General features: G+C 44.1%; 1 protein-coding gene across 4 annotated transcripts; it reads left to right on the top strand.

Moving 5' to 3' along the window:
* Positions 1 to 994: 994 nt before the first annotated feature.
* Positions 995 to 20,528, top strand: GGNBP2 (gametogenetin binding protein 2). 4 transcript variants are annotated; one of them, XM_061470504.1, is made up of 14 exons: positions 995 to 1,064; positions 1,929 to 2,059; positions 6,047 to 6,127; positions 8,157 to 8,410; positions 9,326 to 9,424; positions 12,554 to 12,667; positions 14,328 to 14,537; positions 15,546 to 15,720; positions 17,172 to 17,366; positions 17,936 to 18,086; positions 18,260 to 18,385; positions 18,468 to 18,619; positions 19,015 to 19,263; positions 19,877 to 20,528. In XM_061470504.1, the coding sequence occupies exons 2-14, from the start codon at positions 1,967 to 1,969 to the stop codon at positions 20,078 to 20,080; spliced, it is 2,103 nt and encodes a 700-aa protein (XP_061326488.1). In that variant the 5' UTR covers positions 995 to 1,064; positions 1,929 to 1,966; the 3' UTR covers positions 20,081 to 20,528. The 4 variants fall into 4 exon arrangements, with proteins under 4 accessions (XP_061326488.1, XP_061326491.1, XP_061326487.1 ...); XM_061470507.1 differs by lacking the exon at positions 995 to 1,064 and having other exon boundaries at positions 1,589 to 2,059; positions 17,172 to 17,351; XM_061470503.1 differs by lacking the exon at positions 995 to 1,064 and having other exon boundaries at positions 1,589 to 2,059.
* Positions 20,529 to 21,053: the final 525 nt, after the last annotated feature.

Below are 21,053 nucleotides of genomic sequence, written 5' to 3'. Positions count from 1 at the left end.
TCATCACAGCTCGGTGATGGAACCACCCCTTGCTGTAAACGCCAGCTTTCCGTTTTGCTGAAGAAACCCATAAACAGCAAACTGCAGCGATGTGGCTCTGCGCTGTGTTTGTTAGAGGTGCTGCATGATGAGCTAAAGTAAATTAACTCCTCCACTAAGGATATTTTTAATGCAGAAACAAGGGGGAAAAGAAATACTGCTCCCCTGCATTTTCTTGTGAGGACTTTAGTATCTCTATCGTATTTTATAGCTCAAGAAAGTCTATGGGGTTTTTTTGGCTGCCTAAGTTAAGCAGCTGGTTGCATTAGGGTGCTGCAGAAGCCAACAGCCTTAAGAGCCCGTAAGTGCAACTAAAGCCTGCTTTACCTGGCATGTGATCAGCTCAGCGAGGTCTGGGGCTGCACTTTGATGCCTGGGCTGTGTCCGGATGCATTTTGCCCACTTTACGCTCCCAGTCGGTCTGCGCTCGGCTGCACCTACAGCAACACCAGCACGGAGGCGCTTCCACACGCGGGCCTGGGCACCCTCCGGCCCTGTCCCACCCGAGACAGCACGGGCTCCCACCCACCAACGCTTTGGGGTTCAACCCCACGCGCTCCCCTTCGCCCCCACCTCACGGGGCCCAGCTCCTTCCACCGCACCACGGGCACGGCGAGAGCCCGGGCACAGCGCCCCGCATCCCGCCGGCTCCTCGGCGCCGCGCCCCGGGGCGGAGACGCGACAGCAGCGGCCGCCCCACCGCAGGGAGAGGCCCGAGGAGCCCCCGCCCCGGGCCAGGCCTCTAACGTGCGCCCCCGCCCCTACCTCAGCCTCCCGCCCGGCGCCCGAGGCCCCACGGCGCCGCCGGACAGCGCCTGAGGCCCCGAGCCCGCGGGAGGGGGCCGGCAGGTAACGGTTGAGCGGCCGGGCTGCGGTCTCTCGCGAGAGGAGGGCGGGGCAGCCCGGGGCCGCCGCCTGTGGGGAGGGCCCGGGGAGGGGGAGAGGAAGGAGGCGGCTCTGTGGCGGAGCCCGGGGTGTCCGCCCGCCTGTCAGAGCGCCTGGGCCGCCGACTCGCGGAGGAGCCGGTAAAGGCCCGAGGGGGGGCGAGGCGGCGGTGGGCCGCAGGGCAGGGTAACGGCCCCGGTGGGGCTGAGGGGAAGGCGGGAGGAAGGGGAGGCCGGGAGCGGCCCGCAGGCTGCTTCCACGCCATCGGCGCCCCGGGCGGGGAGCCTGCGCCGCGCCGGCTGGAGGCCGGGAGAGGACAGGGAGGGAAGGGCTGGGTCTGCCCGCCGCGTCGCCCGGGCTGCATCCCCGCGGTTCGCCCCTGTCCCCAGCCTGCACGAGGGAGGTGTCCGCGGCCGGTGCTGCGGAGCGGGAGGGCCGCGGGCCCCCTCCCCGCGGGCGCGGCCCGGCAGCGGGTGGCCCGGGGGCAGGGGCGGCTCCGCCTCGCAGGTGGAGGCGCCCCCCTCGCCCCGCCGCTGCTCCTCGCCCTCCGCAGCAGCCGCGGGGCGGGACGGGGGGTGCCGGAGAGCCGCGAGCCGCGCTCGGGGCTGGGTGGGTCCCCGGCGGCCTGTCTGGGCCGGTGGCGGGCGGGGAGAGCGGGAGCGGCCCGCAGCGCGGTGGGCTCCATCCCTCCGGCCTTCCTCCCCCGGCGGTGCCCAGCCGAGGGCCCGGTACGCTCCTCCCCGCCGTCCCCTCCCTTTCTTCCATGTTATGTCGCATTTCCCAACCTCCCCACCTCTCCCGTTCCCGGTCCGTAGCCTTTTTGAGTCCCTTCCAAGGCCGAAGCGGCGGGCAGGCTGCGCGCCCGGGCGTGGGCTGGGCGGCGGGGCCGGCGCCCGGCGTGGTGAATCAGGCGATGGGGTAAAGCAGGCTTGTTCCCGGGGTGGTGAAAGTGTGCCGGGGAAGCGCGGCGGGTATTTACCTCCGCGGGGTTTGGCTGCTCGCAGGCTGGAGCGGGGAGGAAGCGGCAGCAGCAGCAGCAGCGATGGCGCGGCTGGTGGCGGTGTGCAGGGACGGGGAGGAGGAATTCCCTTTCGAGAAGAGGCAGATCCCCCTCTACATCGATGACACCCTCACGGTGAGTGCCTGCGGAGCGCGGGGTGTCCCCGCACCTCCCGCTCCCAACGTGTGCGGGCGGCGTGTTGCAATGCCCAGGCGAGGCCTTTCCTCTAGACAGGCCTCCCAGGCTCCTCCTTTGCTCCTGCAGCGTTAATCTTTGGGACTTTGCAACACTTCGGGTTAACAGCGCTTAATGTGGCAACTTTTTTATCTGATTCCCAGCTCTAAAAACATGCAGACCGCGTAATGAGAAAGTTATTGCTGTACTGGCTCGTTGTTTTCAAGTGACAAGCATGTCTCAGTGTCCAAGCCCAAACGTGGAGCAAAGCCGTTTTTCAGTTAATCAGGAAGGGAGCCATATTAAGGTTAAACCCCAGGTTTACAACGAGGTAATGAATATGCTGTCAGATAGGCAAGAAAAGGGTAAAGGTGTTTTTGAAAGCTTTGGCTTCAAGTAAGAGTTACTGAGTCTATAATAATGTGTCTGAAGTAACAAATCTGAGAGAGTTTCTGTTTCAGTGTGTTGTTCTGAATTAAAAAACATGGGGGGGTTGCCATTTCCAGAAGATTCAGTGGAAAAATGAGTGAAATGGAGCTTGGAGGCTCTCTAGTGTCTCCTGCTCACGTGTTTAGAGGTAGGCTCAGAAATTGCATCCTAGGTGAACACAGCAAATGGGGGGGGGGGGGGAAATACGTGACTAGCCTGTTGTTGTTTGCTTTGATTCTTAGGGTGTGAAGAGGCTGGGTGGAAAATAAAATTGTACTTAGTGTAATGGGGTATCTTGATTTCTGCATTTGATTTCTGTTGCTGTCAGTGGCATGACAGTAAATGCTGTTACTTTAAATAGTGTAAAATTTACGTGCTTTAAATTCCTGATCTCGTGGTTTAGCACAGGAGAATGCCTGACTTGCATCAGCTAACTCTGTCAACCTCCTAGTGTAATTTCTTCCACCTTCCAGAACAAAACAATTGAGTATCTTGAGAGAGTCTCTTAACCCTCCATCCCACTGTTAAGGATTATCTGTCTCAATCCCATCTCGTTTTGCTACCTTTGAAGGAAAGGTCTTTGCAGTATTTTAGTTTTGATCGTTTTAAATGATGATGTATTATTAATATACCAACTATCATCAGTGGTTTTGACTTTATATGGTCTGTCAGCTCTGGTTAATTGTGCTTATACATTAGGCATAGTTTCCCCTTAAGTGGTCCAAAGCAATATCTAGCTCTCCTAGAGTGGCTGGTTACCTGGGAAACCCAGCGCTGTGTAAGAATAGTGTCATGGTTTAGTGCTGGACATGGCAGTGCTGGGGAAAAGGTTGGGCTTGATGATCTTAAATGTCTTTTCCAACCTGACTGATTCAATGATTGTGTGTAATTATTGGGGGGGGGGGGAGGTGTCAGTCCTCCGTCATGCCTTGAAAGTTGTTTTGCCCCTCCATTCCCAGGTAGTTTTAAGATCTTGGATTTCTCACTCTCTTCCCCCTGCCCTCCGACTCCCTAGTAAAAATCACGCATTAGATTGTGTCAGGTAGGCACCTTACCATGCTCTTGTTAAGTTTGCTGTGTTTAATGAGAGTGAAAATTTGAAAATTCAGCTGTACCAGGTGTCAGGTAGATGACTTCAACTGACCTAAAATTTCATTTCTGGTTTTGCTCCAGCATTTAACACCAGGCCCAAACTTTGTGCAATTGCACCGTGTTGTTGCTGTCCTTCTACTTTTTATGCCAGAGGCAAGCCATCCTCATGATTGGAGAGGTTCCTATAGCTCTAAATCAGATTTGTTTCCTTCTGGGTGAAGTGCAAGTCATCCTCAGCATGACTTATCTCAGGTCCTTTTTTTTTCCCCCTTGTTCATTCTGTTACTGTTATTGCAAGGTACTGGTGTTTGTGGGTGGCTTCTGGAGGCTATTATTAAATGAATTTGCAAAAGCAAGTGAATGAACTCTCACCTTCCTCATCTCAGTTGTGTATAAATTCTTTGAGAGCTATTGTGAGGCATGCAGTTGTCTTTGACACATAATTCTACATCTGCAGCATTACCTTTGCAACAGTGGTGTTTAGTAACTGGTTTCTGTAGACCACTTTTAAAACTGGGGTTTTAAAAATAATGGGATTGCTGGAAGACAGTGGGAAGCTGGAAGACTTAATCTGTGCCTTAAATCTGGAAACAATGTATTGGTGATTACAAATTAGTGAATGAATGGCCTATCATGCTCTGAAGTGTGTGACATTGCTTTGTAATAGCATAGAGAGCTGTTTAGGTTCCTTGTGGTGCTGCTCTCCTATATGAATTGTTCACTACCACACTTTTCTGTTTCTTATGGCTCAGCTAGAACTTCAAGGAGGTCTAAATATTTAACCCGTTTAATTTCTTAAGCAGCTTTTATGATTTCTAGAAGGCATTCCATTTGATGTAAGGAAGTTGTGAGTGTACCATCCCTGGCAGTGTTCAAGGCCAGGTTGGACAGGGCTTGGAGCAGCCTGTTCTAATAGAAGGTGTCCCAAACTGGATGAGCTTTAAGGTGCCTTCCAACACAAATGAGGTTGGGATTCTATGTGATGGTATGGGAATTTTTTCTTCCAGTTCAGGGTGTGATGGTTGCAGATTTTTAACCACTTAATAAAATATTGTCAGACACATGAATTCATTTAGCCTTTGGTAATTTCACTGTTGTACAAAATACCTAAGGGTATTCTCTGATAATGGGAGATTGGGAGGGGGGAATATGCAGGTTGTATCTTCTCTTTGTTATTAGCAGATAGAGCTTTTATCTTTGCATTAGCTTGTTCCCCACAGAAACATCAAATGATCAATGTAGGAAACCTGTAATTCTGCAGCAAAAACTGAAGGAGGTCCTTGTGTGTATGGGTCAGGAGCAAGGGAGACTGGAGAAAAGATGCATGAGAGGTTAGGATTGGCACTGTTCTGCGTAAAGATAAGGCAGCTGTGCTAATGCTCCAATTTAGCACATGTGAGAGTGAAATATTGCCTTGCTTTAAGGCCTCAGAGAGTAGGTGTTTATTTTGGAGCAGTGTCTAGTGCCTGTAAAAGTAGATGTATGAGTTCTCTGGGGGCAGTGTCAGCAGTTTGCGGAGACAGCGGGGAATTGTATCTTTACTAGACAATTGAGGGAAGGTGTCCTATTCATCCTTTTTCCTCCCTCCAACTTGATTTGGTGTTGATTGGTATTAGGGTTATTAACCAAAGTTGTTACTTTATCTTTCAGATTTTAAAGTGAACTTTTATCACTGGTATTCATGAATTTCTGTATTTCTTCGGTTGGACAAAGAAGATCAACTGAACCAGTCTTTACATGTTTATCTAGTTGGTTTTATTTTACTCCATGCTTGTTCAGTTGGATTTGTGGCTGAAGAGTGTTAGAAATTGCCCTCTTTGTTGCATAGTAATTTGAAAAGAAATATGATTAATTACTTACAAGTAATCACATTGTTCTGAAGGCTTAACTTTTTACTTGGAGCCTCTTGGGAGCTGCAGTTGCAGTCATGCAAAACAAAGTATCCCTTGGAGTACCTTCTCGGGTTAATATGGTTTTAAATTAGCCTTTGAAGAAGTGGACTCAGTCATTAAGCTGTTGTGACTGTTTCTTCATAGCTTTATAAACGGAGTTGGGCTGTTGAATCAATTGGCATCTCAGTGTGTTAAAGTACAATATGTTGTTTCTAAACTGAAATGGGGGTCTCAAGTCGTGTAGTAATGTAATATAAATGCTGATGACTCCTTTAGCAATTTTTGCTTTCTCTGTAACAGCTATTGAGGAGTTGCCATTTATAAACTGCCTCTAGAGCATTCTGTTAGTGAAAGTTACTTTGAAACATCCGCTGTCTTAAACTAATACTTTTTTCCCAAGCTTCCAATAGTTAGGTGGGCAGAATGGGCATTCAGCATAAATTCCATCTTGTTTCCTCTGAGAAACTAAAATAAATTAATGCTCTTTTGGACTTTTTTTCTGAAAGCATTTTTTTTCCCTCTCTCTTTTGTATAGATGGTGATGGAATTTCCTGATAATGTGCTAAACCTTGATGGACATCAGAGTAACGGTGCACAGCTGAAACAGTTCATCCAGGTAAATGTACCCTACTGGGTTTTAAGGCCACGCATCAAGTCTTGCTTTCCTTAGACTCATGCTTTTGTTTCTCTAGGAGGCTGTCGCTCCAGGACTGCCTTAAAAGACAAATCAGCACCTATATACAATTACATATTGGTACCAAAGCACACTGGATACATTTGTTTTCTATGTTTTACAGCATTTATAGACTGTTGGCTGTGTCAGGAAGCAATTGCTGCCTGTTAGAATAGAATGCCTGTAAAAGCAATGCATCTTCTGCTCGCTGCCAGTTTATACATAATGGAAACTACAGTTTCTAAATACATTTTGATTATTTTCTTTTTTTCCTAAATGCTTTTGAGCTTCTTTTTCAAGTGGAAGTGTGAATTGCTTAGGACTGAGTTCTTATGATTAGTACCATACCAAGATAGAATTAATGTGCCAGTTTATAAATTATATATATAGTTGAATAGTGAGAGACTGTATTGTCTCTCCTTACTAAAGGAGCCTTACTTATCCCTGAAGCTTCACTAAATAGAAACATATCTGCCAACACTCTGGCAAGTAACTGGCACTCTAACACCTATAGCAACTAAAAAATTGTGCCACTTGATATGCAGAGGAACAGGCCGGTTTGCTGATGTGCAGCTTGTACTTCTTCACTAGTGGTAGCAGCAGTTCAGACATATGCTGCATGTAAAGCATAGCTGTGTTGTGAAAATAGCGCATCCCTCCTGTTGCCATGACTAGTACTATTAATTACAGGAAAGAGGATTATTGCAGAGTGATACCACTTGTCAGGTGACTTAACGTGCCTGCCTTTAAGAGCATAAATCTTAAATGTTATCTGATACAGGCTTTCCTTTTCATAACATGTATTGCATAAAGTGAGCTGAAAATATTTTCTCTTTTCAACTGATGTATTTACATGCTCCATGGGATTGATTAGTTTCACTATGTAGAACTGCTTTATTTCTTTCCTCAGAAGTTGTGACAAGTCATTTCTCCATTAGGAGTGTTTAAGTGGTGTGGTATGACAGTGATACAGAAAATACTGTTGTGGCAACATTTCCTGTGTGGATACAACTGTGCTTACAAAGCTGTGCTTTGTAGAACTGGGGAAAATGCTGCTCACAATTAATATACTGACAGGACTCTACTTTTACAGATGATACTGTGCTGATATCAGCAGTGCTGATATTCTAAGTGTAGATGTGTGGGAGGAAGGGACTCTCTTCTGCACAGCTCTGCTAGTGGCAGTTCAGTGTTGATGAAGTTCAAGCCAGTAATTTAGCAGAAGGAACAGAAGGGTATGTTCTTTGTGTGTGTGCCTGGATGTATTTGACAGAGGAACAAGGAGAAACTCCTGAATTTGTTTATTGATGTAAGAAACATTGAAGGTGTTCTCTTTAATGTTCTGTTACAAGCACGCATTGAATGTTCACTAGCAAAGTAAACTGTGTCACCCTGAATAGTAAGTAATACATGCTGGCTTTTCATTTCAGCTGTTGGAATTATACTGGCAAATGGCATTTAGCCTTCAAGGAAAAATATTGCAAAATTGTCTTGTCTGAACAGAATAAGCTTCTTGTAAATGAGGTTTCTGTATATTCCAGTGAGCATCCAGGAATTTACTTTCTATGCAGAGTTGTGCGTGAGACCCTTTACTAATGCATCTGTGCTGAGGTGGGGCTAAAAAGAGCTTCCTGACAGGGACAGGGAATGTTCCATTTGTTTGGAAGCAGCGTTTGCTGATACGTGAGACAGAAGGAGGAAACAAGAGCAGAAAAATATTAGCTTCCTTGCAGAGGGTAGATGGTAAGACTTGAAGCTGAATTGCTCCTATGCTATTAGCAAGTGTGGTTTTGTTCATATAGTAAGTATTTGAAATGTCTGCATTAAAACAGTGACCTGAAACTGAGCACTGCAGACAGCTTCCATGAGTGTATTTTGGTACGGAAAGGCTGTTGAAAAGGAAGAAATCTTAAACACACATCTTGAACTGTTCCTTTTGGTTTTAATGATTTAATTTCTTGTTCTCTTTTAGAGGCATAGCATGCTTAAACAGCAGGATCTGAACATTGCCATGATGGTGACATCGCGTGAAGTGCTGAGCGCGCTCTCTCAGCTGGTCCCATGTGTTGGCTGCCGTCGCAGTGTGGAACGTCTGTTTTCTCAGCTTGTCGAGTCTGGAAATCCAGCACTTGAGCCCCTGACAGTAGGGCCAAAAGGGGTTCTGTCTGTAACTCGAAGCTGTATGACTGATGCAAAGAAGCTGTATACACTGTTTTATGTACATGGGTAGGTGTCTTAGAAATGCCCAGATTATTCTTACCTGGGGAAGAGCAAATCTAGCTTCTGTGCATTTGACTTTATAGCTGCCGTGGTGATACTAAAACGTCACAAGTTTAGATCTTCTAGTGCATACTTGCCTTTTAGAGCCATTTTAAACTAGTTATCACCTAAACTGGGAAAAACCAAACCCAACTAATCTGTCATATCATCAGTTGAGATGCCATGATTGCAGTTGAAAGATACTGATATTTAAAAGTTCAGTTATCAATCTGGAATAGGTGCTGTGGGTTTTTCATGGTCTCTGGAAGAAGCATGTTTCTTCACCCTGCTACTTTGCAACTATTAACTAGCACCTGGCCCTAAAAAACTTTGTACTCCTTGAGTATAAAGGTGACACTGAGAAAGTGAAACCTTCTGGGTTTGGCTACCACAATAAATAGCCTTGGTGCCATTTGTTTCTCAGCTGTCAGCAGACCAAACAGTGACTGCTCACCACAGTGTGCCTTGGCCTTCCAGCTGGCTTCAGCTCATTCTTCTTTCTGCAGTTAGCAGGCTAGTGAGAAGTAGGAAAGGTTAATGCAGAGCTGGGGCAGTCGAGATTTGGAGGGTGAGGTAAATAAAGTGGTCATAGTGGTTCCCCACACTTCTGAAATAGGCATCATTGCTCGAGGTCTGTTACTTAAAGTTATGCAATAGCTTTTTAGATGTGAGTTCTCTTTATCTTGCTTGCTAGGATTTGTCTGGAAAATCCTTGTGTACTGCAGGATTGTCTGTCAGAACAAGTTAAAATGGGGGACAGGAGGAAGTTTTAGGTAGAATTCATTAGTGCACTTGTTTCTGGTACATGAGCTGAATTAATCCCTTTAAAATTTCTCTGGATGACCATGTTTTCGGAATATTAATTCAATTTTTTTTCCATAGGTCCAAACTGAATGATATGATTGATGCAATTCCCAAAAGTAAGAAGAACAAGAGATGTCAGTTGCACTCCCTGGACACACACAAACCAAAACCTTTGGGGTAAGTTCCTTTAACATCCACAGTTCCAATGAAAATATGTTAAGAAACCAGACTATTGATAGTACCTTATGTGTAAGCATTGTGGTAAAATTCTTATGCTGTTATCTGTTTCCCAGAGTAGTAATCTCTAGACTATTTGGTGTTTATAGCTGACTCAGATAGTTGTGGGGGAGAGGAACAGAAGCACCCAGGAGTTCTGGGCAGTGTGTGTTGCAGGGCATGAGCCCTTCTCCATAGGCTTTGTAAAACAGTAGTTAACCCTTTTTTGTGCAGTAAGAGTGAGTTTTGTCAGTGAGGTGTTTAATTCTTTCCTTGCTCATGCTTTGACTGGACAAAACTAGTGCTATGAGCTCTTCTGCCCTCCCAAAATAAGCTCTGTGGTCGTTCCTCAGTGTGAGTTGTCCCTCTGCCCTTTGTCGGACCTACCGAAGGCAACTGGTGATGCTTTCATACCAAATTTAAGGCTGCAATAAGAAATGAGCTGTTCCCCAAGACTTGCTTATTGGTTCTGGTCATTTCATTTTTGTCTCTTTGCTTTTGGGTCTGTTTTGTTTGGGATTTTTGTTTTTTGGTATAAAAATATCCATGTTTGATTTCAAAGCCAGGTGCCAAAATGCAGCTTGGCACAGTGCTTTCTGATGTGTTTTTCATATCTGTCTGACGTAACTTGGACTATAGCCTGCTCAGGGCATAGATGGCTTCTGCACAGTGCTCTCAAAAGACAACAGGGTTTTATGCTCTACACCTCAATGATTGATCAGCAGTTTTTCTCACTGCAGTGAAAGAGAGTACATGCTAAATGAATAAACATCTTGCTTGGGGGTTATTAAAAATGCCTTGCACAACTGTGAATAAATAAAGGCCTTTATTGTGGTGGGGCTGCAGGGTTAAAACTGAACTGTATTTTCTCAAAATACAACAGCATGTTTTGAATGCACCAGTGAAAAAGATAATATGTATGTATATATATATATATATATATATATATATATATATATACACACCTCTGTGTCTTGAAGTTGAAATAGGTTATTCCAGCTGGCTAACCAGAAAAACACTCCCTGCAAATCTGTTGTGGCTTCGGGGGCATTTTGTTGTTTGGGGGGTGTTTATTATTATTTTTATCATGACCAGTTGGACTGCTGTGCTTAGCTGAAGTGTCCACGACCTGGTTTAGTCGGTTGCGTTCTCCTTCTGGTTAAGCATGCAACCTGTGAAAGCTGTGTGAAAGCCTTGCTCATGGTTTCCAGTTACAGGATGTATGTTTTTCTACGCAGACTTGAGTCGCTTTGGGTTTAGGTAAATCCCCTGAGCTGGTAGGCATGTGGAATTTGACACTTGCTTTTCACTTGGGCTGCTTGAGAGCAGTGGTAGCTAATCATTATCTCCATTTTTTTATTTTGGTTACAGGCTTTTCATACAATTAGTTTAAAGCTTATGTTACACAAGCAAAAGGTCATAAGAGTTGTAGGGTTATGTTAACATAAAGCAAATCCAAAGCATTATGAAAGTGTTAATTTTTTCTTTACTTTTGTTTTTAATAAGATTAATCTTTTCTGTGTAAGAACGTGTATTGTGGAACCTGCAGTGACCATTTTGGCAAAGGAGAACAATTCTGAAACTGAATGAATAGAGAGGAAAATGCTGCCTTTGTTTCCTCAAGTCAGGCTGGAATAAATCTCCTTAGTGTTCTGAATGCTGGCAGGTTAATAGGGAATATATGGAAGAGCAGTATTTAGTACACTACAGGTAAAGCCTTCTGCTTTATGTGATAACTTAGCTTGTGCACAATCAGTGTAGTTTGCTAAAGAAACACGGCTTGCACTCTGCTTGCTCAGTCCATAGCCATTTATTATGCTTCAGAAGTGATCAGGGTGAATCAGTACTGCTGTTTCTCCAGATAAATGTGCTGCCTTGAGTGGAAGCAAGTGTGCTAGCAGCCGAGGTACAGAGGCATCAAATAGAACTGTTCTACAGAACAAATTCTATTTATCAATTTAGAGCTGCTTATTGCAAGAAACCTCTTCAGCTGAGTTGCATCTCCTGGGCATTTGGGACACACAGAAGAGGCTTTGAGTTGTAATTGTGTTGCTTAATTGGACAAGTTACATAACTATCTAATACCACTTGAGTTACTTGATGTCCTCTCTTTGTGTGCCTGGTTTATGGCTACTTGGGTCCATTTGAGGCTAAGGAGCATTTTAACCTCTCATAAAATGCAAGCCATATGATGTGGCAGGCTAGATAATAGCACACACAGATACCCTTGAGGAGCTAATTATTAAATGGGAGTGCTTCTTCCCCTGTTTTCCTGCTCTGTTGTACCCATACATGAGCTTAAACAGAACTGACCGTTCTGATAAAATGTCAAGTGTAGGCAAGCCTGTAAGTAAGCATGACTGCTGTTTGCAGTTTGTTCTTTGCTCTATACATGTACTTTTAGCATATCCAGACTTAGAGTTTGGGGTTTTTTTTAATGAATTCCGGAAATGAAATGTTGTGTGTTCTATGGTTTCTGACAGTGGTAGATGTGTGGAAATCTAGGGGGTTTCTTTGGCTTTTTATTTCATGGTTTTGATTTGGTTTAGTAAGTTCTCCCATGAAACTTTATCCTCCGGAAGTATTAAAACTTGTGTGTGTAATAGAGACAATATCCTGAAGAAATGCTGCTGGCTTTCAGCTGGGACTTCTAAAAGTCCTCATGAATCTTGGTTTTCAAACACGGACAGCACAGTTTGTATCTCACGTCTGACCCTGACTTTACTGGAGGCTAAGGCTCAGCCTGTAAGGGATTCAAAGTAAATTAAGGGCCATGCATTTTCATAGCATTTGTTTAGGAAAAATAAGTAGTGCACTATATATATATATATAGTATAGGTTTAAAAATGTTTTTTTTAATGCTGTGTGACACTGAAGGGAGCGTTAGCACACTCAGTACACAGAAATTCAGCGCAGATAAGGAAAGCAGTGAAGACATGAGGAAGGAGGAGAGCAAGTGTAGCATCATTTGCCACTGTGGGTCTTTCCAGGGAGCAGTCAGGTAAACTAACAATGCTTTATTTTGCTTCTTTTCTGAACCCCTCCCAGGATGATGGACAGTCTTTTGTTTCTTATGATCTTCTTTTGCAGGGGTTGTTGGATGGATGTGTGGGAGCTCATGTCCCAGGAATGCAGGGATGAAGTAGTTTTAATTGACTCTAGTTGTCTTTTAGAAACGTTAGAAACCTATCTACGGAAACACAGGTATGTTAAAAGAACAAAGGCGCCCCTTCATCGTGAGGAATACGTGCTGTGTTGTTTTGAGAGTCAAAATGTACGTGGAGTTCACTCAGTGCTTAAAAGTATAAAGGATTCTTCTTATACCTTCCATCTAAGCTTCGTGGTGATGGGGAACTTTGGCAGATTGGATTGTAACAGACTAAGACTGAAATACTCCTTGTGTTTTACCTATTGTTCCGGGTTATGGTAGTGCAGAGAGCTCAGGTGAAGTCATAGCTGCTTGTCTTAATACCTGTTTTGTTAGGATTAAGTTGATTTACAGTTTGATGTATTAAAGCCGTCTGTATTCTTTCACAAGTAGCCTACTGTGTCTGGGACTATACTTTTCATTTAGGCTTTCAGGGAGTATGTGCAAATTCAAACTAATGTGAGCTAAACTAATGAAAGCAGGTTTTAGGCTTGGTGTTGCTTTTAAATCACTGCTTTAAAACAGTTATTTATGACTTAGTACTGTTAGTACTATTAGGTCTCTCTTGCAAGGTAAAAATAGGCCACTAAATCATTGCTGCATGTGTATGGGAGCTACCATGCTGATTAAAACGCTTTATTTTCCAGTAGTCTCAAGGTTCTGATACCACACAGTGGGACCACAGATGGGCGCGGGGGTGGTGGTGGTGTGGAAATAACACTTTGGAAACAAAATAGCTTTAATCTCCTGTGACATTAAACATGGTGCTGGCAGCATTCCTGATGCTAACCTGCAATAATATTACTGTTTTCTTTCCTTTCATCGCAGAAACTAGCCAGTTATCATAGTTCTATCAAACATCAAAGTATGTTTTGACTTAGTGTTGTCAAGTGAGTGGACAAACTAGGAAAGGGAAAAACACCATCCAGGGATGGCATGAAGAGCCAGCTTTTCAAGCTGAAACCTGAAATGTGAGCAGCTTGTCTGACTTGCATTGTTAAATTCATACAGCCAGAGGTTTTGTAGCTTCTTGAAGATGACTCCTGTTATAAAATAGAAAGAGCTGAATTTGGTTGTATTTTAATTGTAACAGGCTTCATAACTATGCTCTTCTCAGATGAGTTATCTGAGCTATGTTTAAATTGAAACCTTGTTTGGCTATCTGTGCAGTTATCTAGTAATTCAAAATATGTTTAAAGGTGCTTGTAGTGGAAACATCACTCACATAGAGCAGGCAACAGAGGAATTTCTTTTTCTTCTTACTGCTTATCACTCGATTGTACTTCAAATAATTGCCATAAAGTAACATGGAGGGTGTTACTTGGGGGGAATTTTGTCCTGGCTTATACTAATGATCCATTTTGTTTGCTATTAGATTTCTGATCTTTAAACAAGTGGATTTGCATGTCCATCTAGGAGTTTCTTCATATTAACAGTTAGCCTGATTTATACCTTGCAGCATGAAAAGTTGATATCCAGACGTGTAAGATATGATAGGTAGTATAATACATACAGTAAACTTACAGTGGCTTACAGCCAAAGTCTTACTTTTGAAGTAACATAAACCTTATGTGACCTAGTTTAAATATAGCATGCACTATTAAATAGCTCTGTACGTTATAACTTAGACTTATCTGCACTTTGCTCAGTATATTGTAACTTACTCTGCTTGAATAAGAACTCAGTCCTGTTCTGTTCTGTTCTGTTCCAACACAGGTTTTGCACTGACTGCAAAAACAAAGTCCTTCGGGCGTACAACATTCTCATTGGCGAGCTGGACTGCAGCAAGGAGAAGGGCTACTGTGCTGCTCTGTACGAGGGCCTGCGCTGCTGTCCCCACGAGCGCCACATCCACGTGTGCTGCGAGACAGATTTCATCGCACACCTCTTGGGCCGGGCCGAACCCGAGTTCGCAGGAGGGTATGAGTATGTAATTTGCTAGAGTGGGCTATCTAGCGCTTTGCTTCTTTATTTTATTACTGACTGTGTTTTGCAAAAGTGGTTTATTGCCTCCTTGCTGCAGAATAATGTCAATGTCTGTGTGGAATAGTCACGGTAAAGCAGGTTTTCAAGGTAGCGCTTCAGTGCAGCAAACATTTCATGCGTGCTTTTGACTTTAGAATGCATTTAACTCTGAAGGCAAGCCTGAAAGAAATTGCCAGATGTGTGCTAGTTGATGTGTTTACTCACAGGACTGCCTGCTTTTCCGTTGAGGTGTTCAGAATATGCGAAATAGAAAGAGATCCTTGCTTGGCAGGTTTACCAAATGCCAAGTGTTCAATTTAGTTCTGTCACCACTTGTATATTGTAGCAATTCCTGAACCTGTTTTAGCATCTTAAACTCCTACAGTGAAAAGTGCAAGTCTGAGCTCAATTAAAGCTCAGTCATAGCTGTTTAATGAGGATGGTAAATCCTTTCATAATGGTTTTTCCTTAATAGAATACAGATTAATGCTGAAATGTTTTTACTTGGTACGGTAAGTAGTGTATGAACTCCTGTGTGTGTTTATTCAGCTTCAGTTAACTGACACATAAATGTGTAGGAAGGTGAAATATTTGCTATAAACTAAATACAGATTGCATTAAATGAGAGAGTGGCTGCATCCCTGGCATTAAAACTCTGCTGATCCCTGTTATTAGGAGTGAGCAGAGACTGGTGGGACACTGCCTTCTGAAGTCACAGGTGGGAAGGCATAGTGCAGCTTAACAGCCCTGTGCGCAGATTAACCTGTGAGGAATGTTGTGGTGGTTTTGACCTGGTCCTTTCTATTTTGCATCTGCATGCAGCACAGCAGAACTGGGTTTAAAAAGCTGTTCATGCAAACATTATCTTTAGTTGAACATCAAGAAAATACGTCATTGAGCTGCTTTGATCTCTTGGTAGACTTCCAGCTCCTTTAACAATACTGTACTTTGGTTCAACTCTTCCTGTAGACGAAGAGAAAGGCATGCTAAGACAATAGACATAGCCCAAGAAGAAGTGTTGACCTGCCTGGGTATTCATCTTTATGAAAGATTACACCGAATCTGGCAGAAGCTGCGGGCTGAAGAGCAAACGTGGCAGATGCTTTTTTACCTGGGTGTCGATGCTTTACGCAAAAGCTTTGAGGTAAACCCCGAGTTTGATCTAACCCCAGTTGCTGTAGGAACTGCATGCATCTCACTAAAATGATTTTTCTGCTTTCTACTAACATTGGGCTGGAAGGAGCTTCAAGGGTGGTGCATTCGATCCCTGGCTCACAGTGGGCAGCAGTTGTGTAACATCGATGCATAGCACAACTGAGTCGCCTTCCAATGTGAAGTCTCCTGGACCACAAAAGGTTGAGGCTTGCTTGTACTTACAGCACACTGTAATGTGCAGCTTGGAATCTGCTGTGTCTTTAATTCACAGTGAAGGTTTTTCTACCTGATAGCATTTAAAAGTAGCTCTGGCCACAACAGGTTTGGCTTAATAGTAAAAATGGAGGATGTGCTTTTGGATTAGAGACACAACTGCTAACTCTTGCATTCAGTGTGTACCAAATGCAGTCTGTAATCCTCTGGGATCTTGAACTCCATGCAGTTCCTTCAGCATATGCCAGTAGTACACTTCCCCTTTTGTATGACATAAGTCTTTTTTATGTTTGTCTTCTATTCTTAATGATTGTTGTCTCTAAAAATGTCTAAAACATCAGAGGAGGAGGAACAAAACAGGTTGGGAAGGGTCATAGTGGAACCCTCGCCTGGTTCTTGGAGGTTTTTACAAGTACCTTTTCTAAGACTTACAATGCTGTGGCAGTAGCATTGACTGGGTGCACGGTAGCATTCCTGGCAGGTTTTGTCTTGGTGTGGAGTTGAAAATGCATTGGCATTGTTACATTCAGGTAGATACACTGCTATGTGATGTTGGTAATGGACTTGAAATGCAGAACTGTTCCATCTCTATATAGGGTCCTTTTCTGACGTGAGTGGGATTGGTGATGTCTCAGTTTGGCTTAAGGAGCTCTCAGAGTGATCTGGGAAAGAAAAGGGAATGTATTTTTACCTCTGTAGGAGCATTGGTCCAGAATAGCTGACTGGTTTAACTGTATCCTTGTAACTGTATGCGGATGTGCCATTATGATACTTGCTCTGAACTTAATGTTAAAGAACATATTTAGATACTGCTGCATCTTGAGATACATTTAGGCTGCTTAGAAAAATCAGCTACATTTTTCACTGGTTATCCTAGACAAAGAGCTGCAGGAATTCTGTAGCAGTAGTTCTAATGTGGCTTTTTGTGTTAAATAATCAGCGTGAACAGTAAGCGTGGGAAAGAGATCCAAAAATGCATTCAAATCCACAACTTCTCCCTGAAAATTGCAAATCTGGGCCGTAAGTTAGACACAGCGCTCCCCACATACATGGATCTCCTGCAGCACTCTAAAGGGAGTGCCTAGGTCTGGGTAGGCATTTTTCTGTAAGGGTCAGTAGTTGTGTTGCGGTGACTTTGTAAGTACTTACCAGCTGTTTTCCTTGTTTATCATGTAAAAGCTTGAATTGTGTTAACATCTATAAATAGATCTAACCTCTTACAAACAGATGGCCGTGGAAAAAGTGCAGGGTATTAGTCGATTGGAGCAGCTCTGTGAAGAGTTTTCAGAAGAAGAAAGGGTGCGAGAGCTGAAGCAAGAGAAGAAGCGCCAAAAACGGAAGAACCGGCGGAAAAACAAGTGTGTGTGTGAGATCCCTGCTCCTTCGCAGGCACCAGAGGAGAAGGAGGTAAATCAAACAAAGGTAAACACTCACAGCTACATAACTGCATTTGTAATTCAGAGCTTCATTCATCAGCTCACTGGTTTGGGTTAGAATTCCTGAGGGGTTTTACTGTATCTGCTCACTGAGGAACTGAATACTTTTCCGGATTAGTACAGCCTTTTTGTAAAGTAGTTGCCTGGAACTCCTTAGCTTTGGGTTGTTTTTAAATCCTGAATCTCCAGGGGTTCAGGTTATCCTGAGACTATTGTTTTCAACTCTCATTTCTTAAAGATCACTTAGAGCATGGGAATTTGTGGTTGCAGGCAGTCTGCATCGAATTGGATGGGGGGGGGGCTTTGAGTAATTTTACACTGCATAAATGCAATCATTATCCTGGATCTCCTGACTGAACTTATTCATGTTATTGTGGGGAAAGTGGTTGGTAGAGGGGGTGGTTTTAGTTGTTTATACTTGTGAAGAACTACAAGCAACGCTGTGGCTGTTGCCAGTCAGTGTCAGTTGTTTTCTCTTGTGTACGAGTATCCTCTATGGAGATGTTGGCTGAGCTCCTTTCAGTACTTGCAAGTAACTTTTGGTTTTGTTTCAAGGAGAATTCAAACTTCACGGAAAGCAGTTGCAAAGCCTGTGGTAGCACTGAAGAAGCTAACAATTGTGTAGAAGTAATTGTTACTAATGAAAGCACTTCTTGCACCTGTCCTAGTAGTGGTACCCTATTAGGTTCACCTAAAATCAAGAAAGGTATGTTGAAGGTCATTGCTTTGCATTGTACAAACAGTGACCATGTCTGGGCTGAACAGCACTCAGCTGTTTTTAGAAATCACTTCTTTTAAAGATTTCTTTCATCTTAGAGGCATAACTAAAGAGTATGCAACAGCTCCTCTACATCACTGTGACCTTTCACTTCATCTCAGGTTTATCTCCACATTGTAATGGCAGTGATTGCGGCTATTCATCTAGCATGGAGGGCAGCGAAACAGGATCTCGAGAGGGGTCAGATGTGGCCTGCACTGAAGGCATTTGCAACCACGACGAGAACGGTAGGTTTGGTATGAGTACAACATCGGTTTGGTATCCACTGAACTTAAGTATCTGAAGTGCAAATGGCCTTGTCTTTTGCAGGAGATGATCCGTGTGTCCATCGCTGTGAAGACAAAGAGGAGGATGGAGATAGCTGTGTGGAATGTTGGGCTAATTCAGAAGAGAGTAACACAAAAGGCAAAAACAAAAAGAAGAAAAAGAAAAGTAAAACCTTGAAGTGTGAGAATGAACACGTAAGGAGCACAGCTGTTCCAGAGTGCTTATTTAAATGCATGTGTTTTATAGTAGTTACAAAAGTATTTCAGTTGTGACTAACGCTGTAAGTGGGATAACAAGGATCTGCCGCTGCCTTTCCATCCACGTTTTGAAATCAAGATCCTTCCTACAATAGGTTGGGTTGGGAGGAATCTCTCCTGTGTTGCTAAGCATGTCCACTCAAGACATTGTGTCACTCAGGGAATTGACATGCCATGCCCCCCTCCTCCCTAGGCACACACGTGTAAAAATACATGTCCATGTTCTCTTTTTGAACTTCCTGCTTTCCTCTTTCTCCCTACCTCCATCTGAAACTTGAATGATTCAGGTTGAACGCTGCTGGTCCTTCATTACAGGCTCTTTTCCATTCTAGATTCAGAAGCTTGGAAGCTGTATGGCAGATCCAGGTAACAGAGAGACCTCAGGAAATCTCATGCACACAGAGTTTCATCGCGACAAGACCAAAGACACACATGCTGAAAGCTGCTGTAGCTCAGAAAAAAGTGGGCAGCAGTTGCCTTGGTTTGAGCATATGAAAAACGTGTCACAGTTTGCAGAACCTACAGACATGTCACTTGTTCCTGATACTGGAAAAGGTGCCAAAAGCTTAGTGGAACTCCTTGTAAGTAACGGCTTCCTTTGAATTCTAGGCTGTAGCATACTGCTTTAAACCCTCAGGATTGAGGATGGGGTTTAGAAGGGAAACCTCACTGAAGAACTGTTACAAGAGAGAACGTAACTGAAGATTCTGGTGCTTTGTTAGCTTTTGCATGTTCTCTGTAAAGTATGTGTAACTCAGACGCTTTGCAGAGGAGGAGAAATTGCCTGTCACTGGAGTGCAAGTGACAGAACTTGTATTGTAACTGCTCATTAGCAAGGATTGCGTTATTCCATAAAATGAAATGTGGTTTTTTGCTGCCTTCATGCCTCAAATATTACTTTCCCACTACACACTCCTTGGGCAGCTGCTTCTTGCTCCATTCTTCTTCCTTTTCTCCATTGCTTAATTTAATGCTCTTGCAATGGGAATATGCTAAGACTCTGAAGCATGTTCTGGTTCTTCATGACTCTTACCACAATCTAGCAGAGTATGGTGTGTCAATCAGGTGGCTGCAGTAGCCAGGTACAGCTTGTGGTGTCATCAGGGCAAGGGTAGACCCTGAGTACAATTGCGAGAGGTGAGCTGCACAGGAAGGGTGATGCTCGAGTTCTTAAAGGCCTGCTTTCCTTTGCAGGATGAGTCTGAATGCACTTCTGATGAGGAAATCTTCATCTCACAAGATGAAATCCAGTCCTTTATGGCAAACAACAAGTCTTTTTACAGCAATAGAGAACAATACCGACAGCATCTGAAGGAGAAATTTAATAAGTACTGCCGCTTAAACGATCACAAGGGGCCCATTTGTAACAGTTGGTTGACAACGGCTGGAGTGAACTAAAGCCAATAAAGTAGCTCTGTCTTTCACTGAACCTCTCGATGACTACTGCGTCTTCTCTTTCAAAAACTTAATTTTGTGACTTATGGCAAATTTTATCTTAAATTAATGTGATTTTTTTTTTTCTGTTTTTTTTGGGGAGGCTGGTGGAGGTGGTTTCATTAATTCTGTTCTTTCTTCAGGCTTGTCTCTTTAGTTGAGTAGCTGTGCAAGCCTCTCTTATAATTTAAAGCCATCTCTTTTCAGTCAATGTTTCTCTTACTGTGAGACTTACAAGAAGCAAACTAGTGGCAAAGTAATGTTGTACCTATAATTCTGTACAGAATGACAATGAGCTGAATATAAGATTTTACAAAGTAGACATCCATTTGCAAGATGTTTTGGATGTAATATGTTAAAGCGCAATGTGCAAAATTTAAATAAAGAATATTTATTAATATGCATAGTAAAAGCTGGTGTTCATGTTTCTACTTTCCACACTCCTGCAGCAGTTCAGGCTCCTTCTGGTGCGATGCTGTGGCTGCAGGCTGCGTGACGCCACGGAGGTAAGTGTATGGTGAGTAAATGTGGCCTGGGGAACACGCAGACCTCTCCCTGTGGTTTGCTGTAGTTAATACGTGATTTGAGTCACTATGCAGCAAGCAGGAGGAGTGTGCAGCCTGCACCGTGCTGGGGGCTTGATGACAAACTGAATTAAGACAGTCGCTGCTACCAGTGAGTTATTTCGCACTGACAAACGCACTTATTTCCCCTCTCCCCCCAACAACGCGAGCTCGAAGCTTCTGCGTGAGCCTGGCCCAGGGTTAAGGTGCTTTGGCAGATCCCACTAGGGCCGCCGGGGGGCAGCGGCGGAGCGTTTTCGAGGGGGAGAGCGATGGGCAGCGCTTCCCGCTGCCGGCACCAGGGGAGGCTCCGGGTTTGCTTTTGCGAGCATCATCTGTGGGTGGTGGAGATGAGGTGACTCTGTACCGAGCGT

Source organism: Pezoporus flaviventris, unplaced genomic scaffold (assembly GCF_033815535.1).
Source record: "Pezoporus flaviventris isolate CSIRO_AGI_PZ_B2104156 unplaced genomic scaffold, CSIRO_AGI_Pfla_v1 ptg000063l, whole genome shotgun sequence".
In the NCBI taxonomy this organism is placed as follows: domain Eukaryota; kingdom Metazoa; phylum Chordata; class Aves; order Psittaciformes; family Psittacidae; genus Pezoporus; species Pezoporus flaviventris.
Note: the sequence above shows the minus strand (reverse complement) of the source record. Positions and strands in the feature narration are given on the sequence as shown.

Coding starts and splice junctions, on each gene's coding strand:
- GGNBP2 (XM_061470504.1), top strand. CDS start 1,967: ATGGCGCGGCTGGTGGCGGTGTGCAGGGACGGGGAGGAGGAATTCCCT. Junction 9,425..12,553: donor CACAAACCAAAACCTTTGGG/GTAAGTTCCTTT, acceptor CTTCTTTTGCAG/GGGTTGTTGGATGGATGTGT. Junction 18,087..18,259: donor TTCACCTAAAATCAAGAAAG/GTATGTTGAAGG, acceptor ACTTCATCTCAG/GTTTATCTCCACATTGTAAT.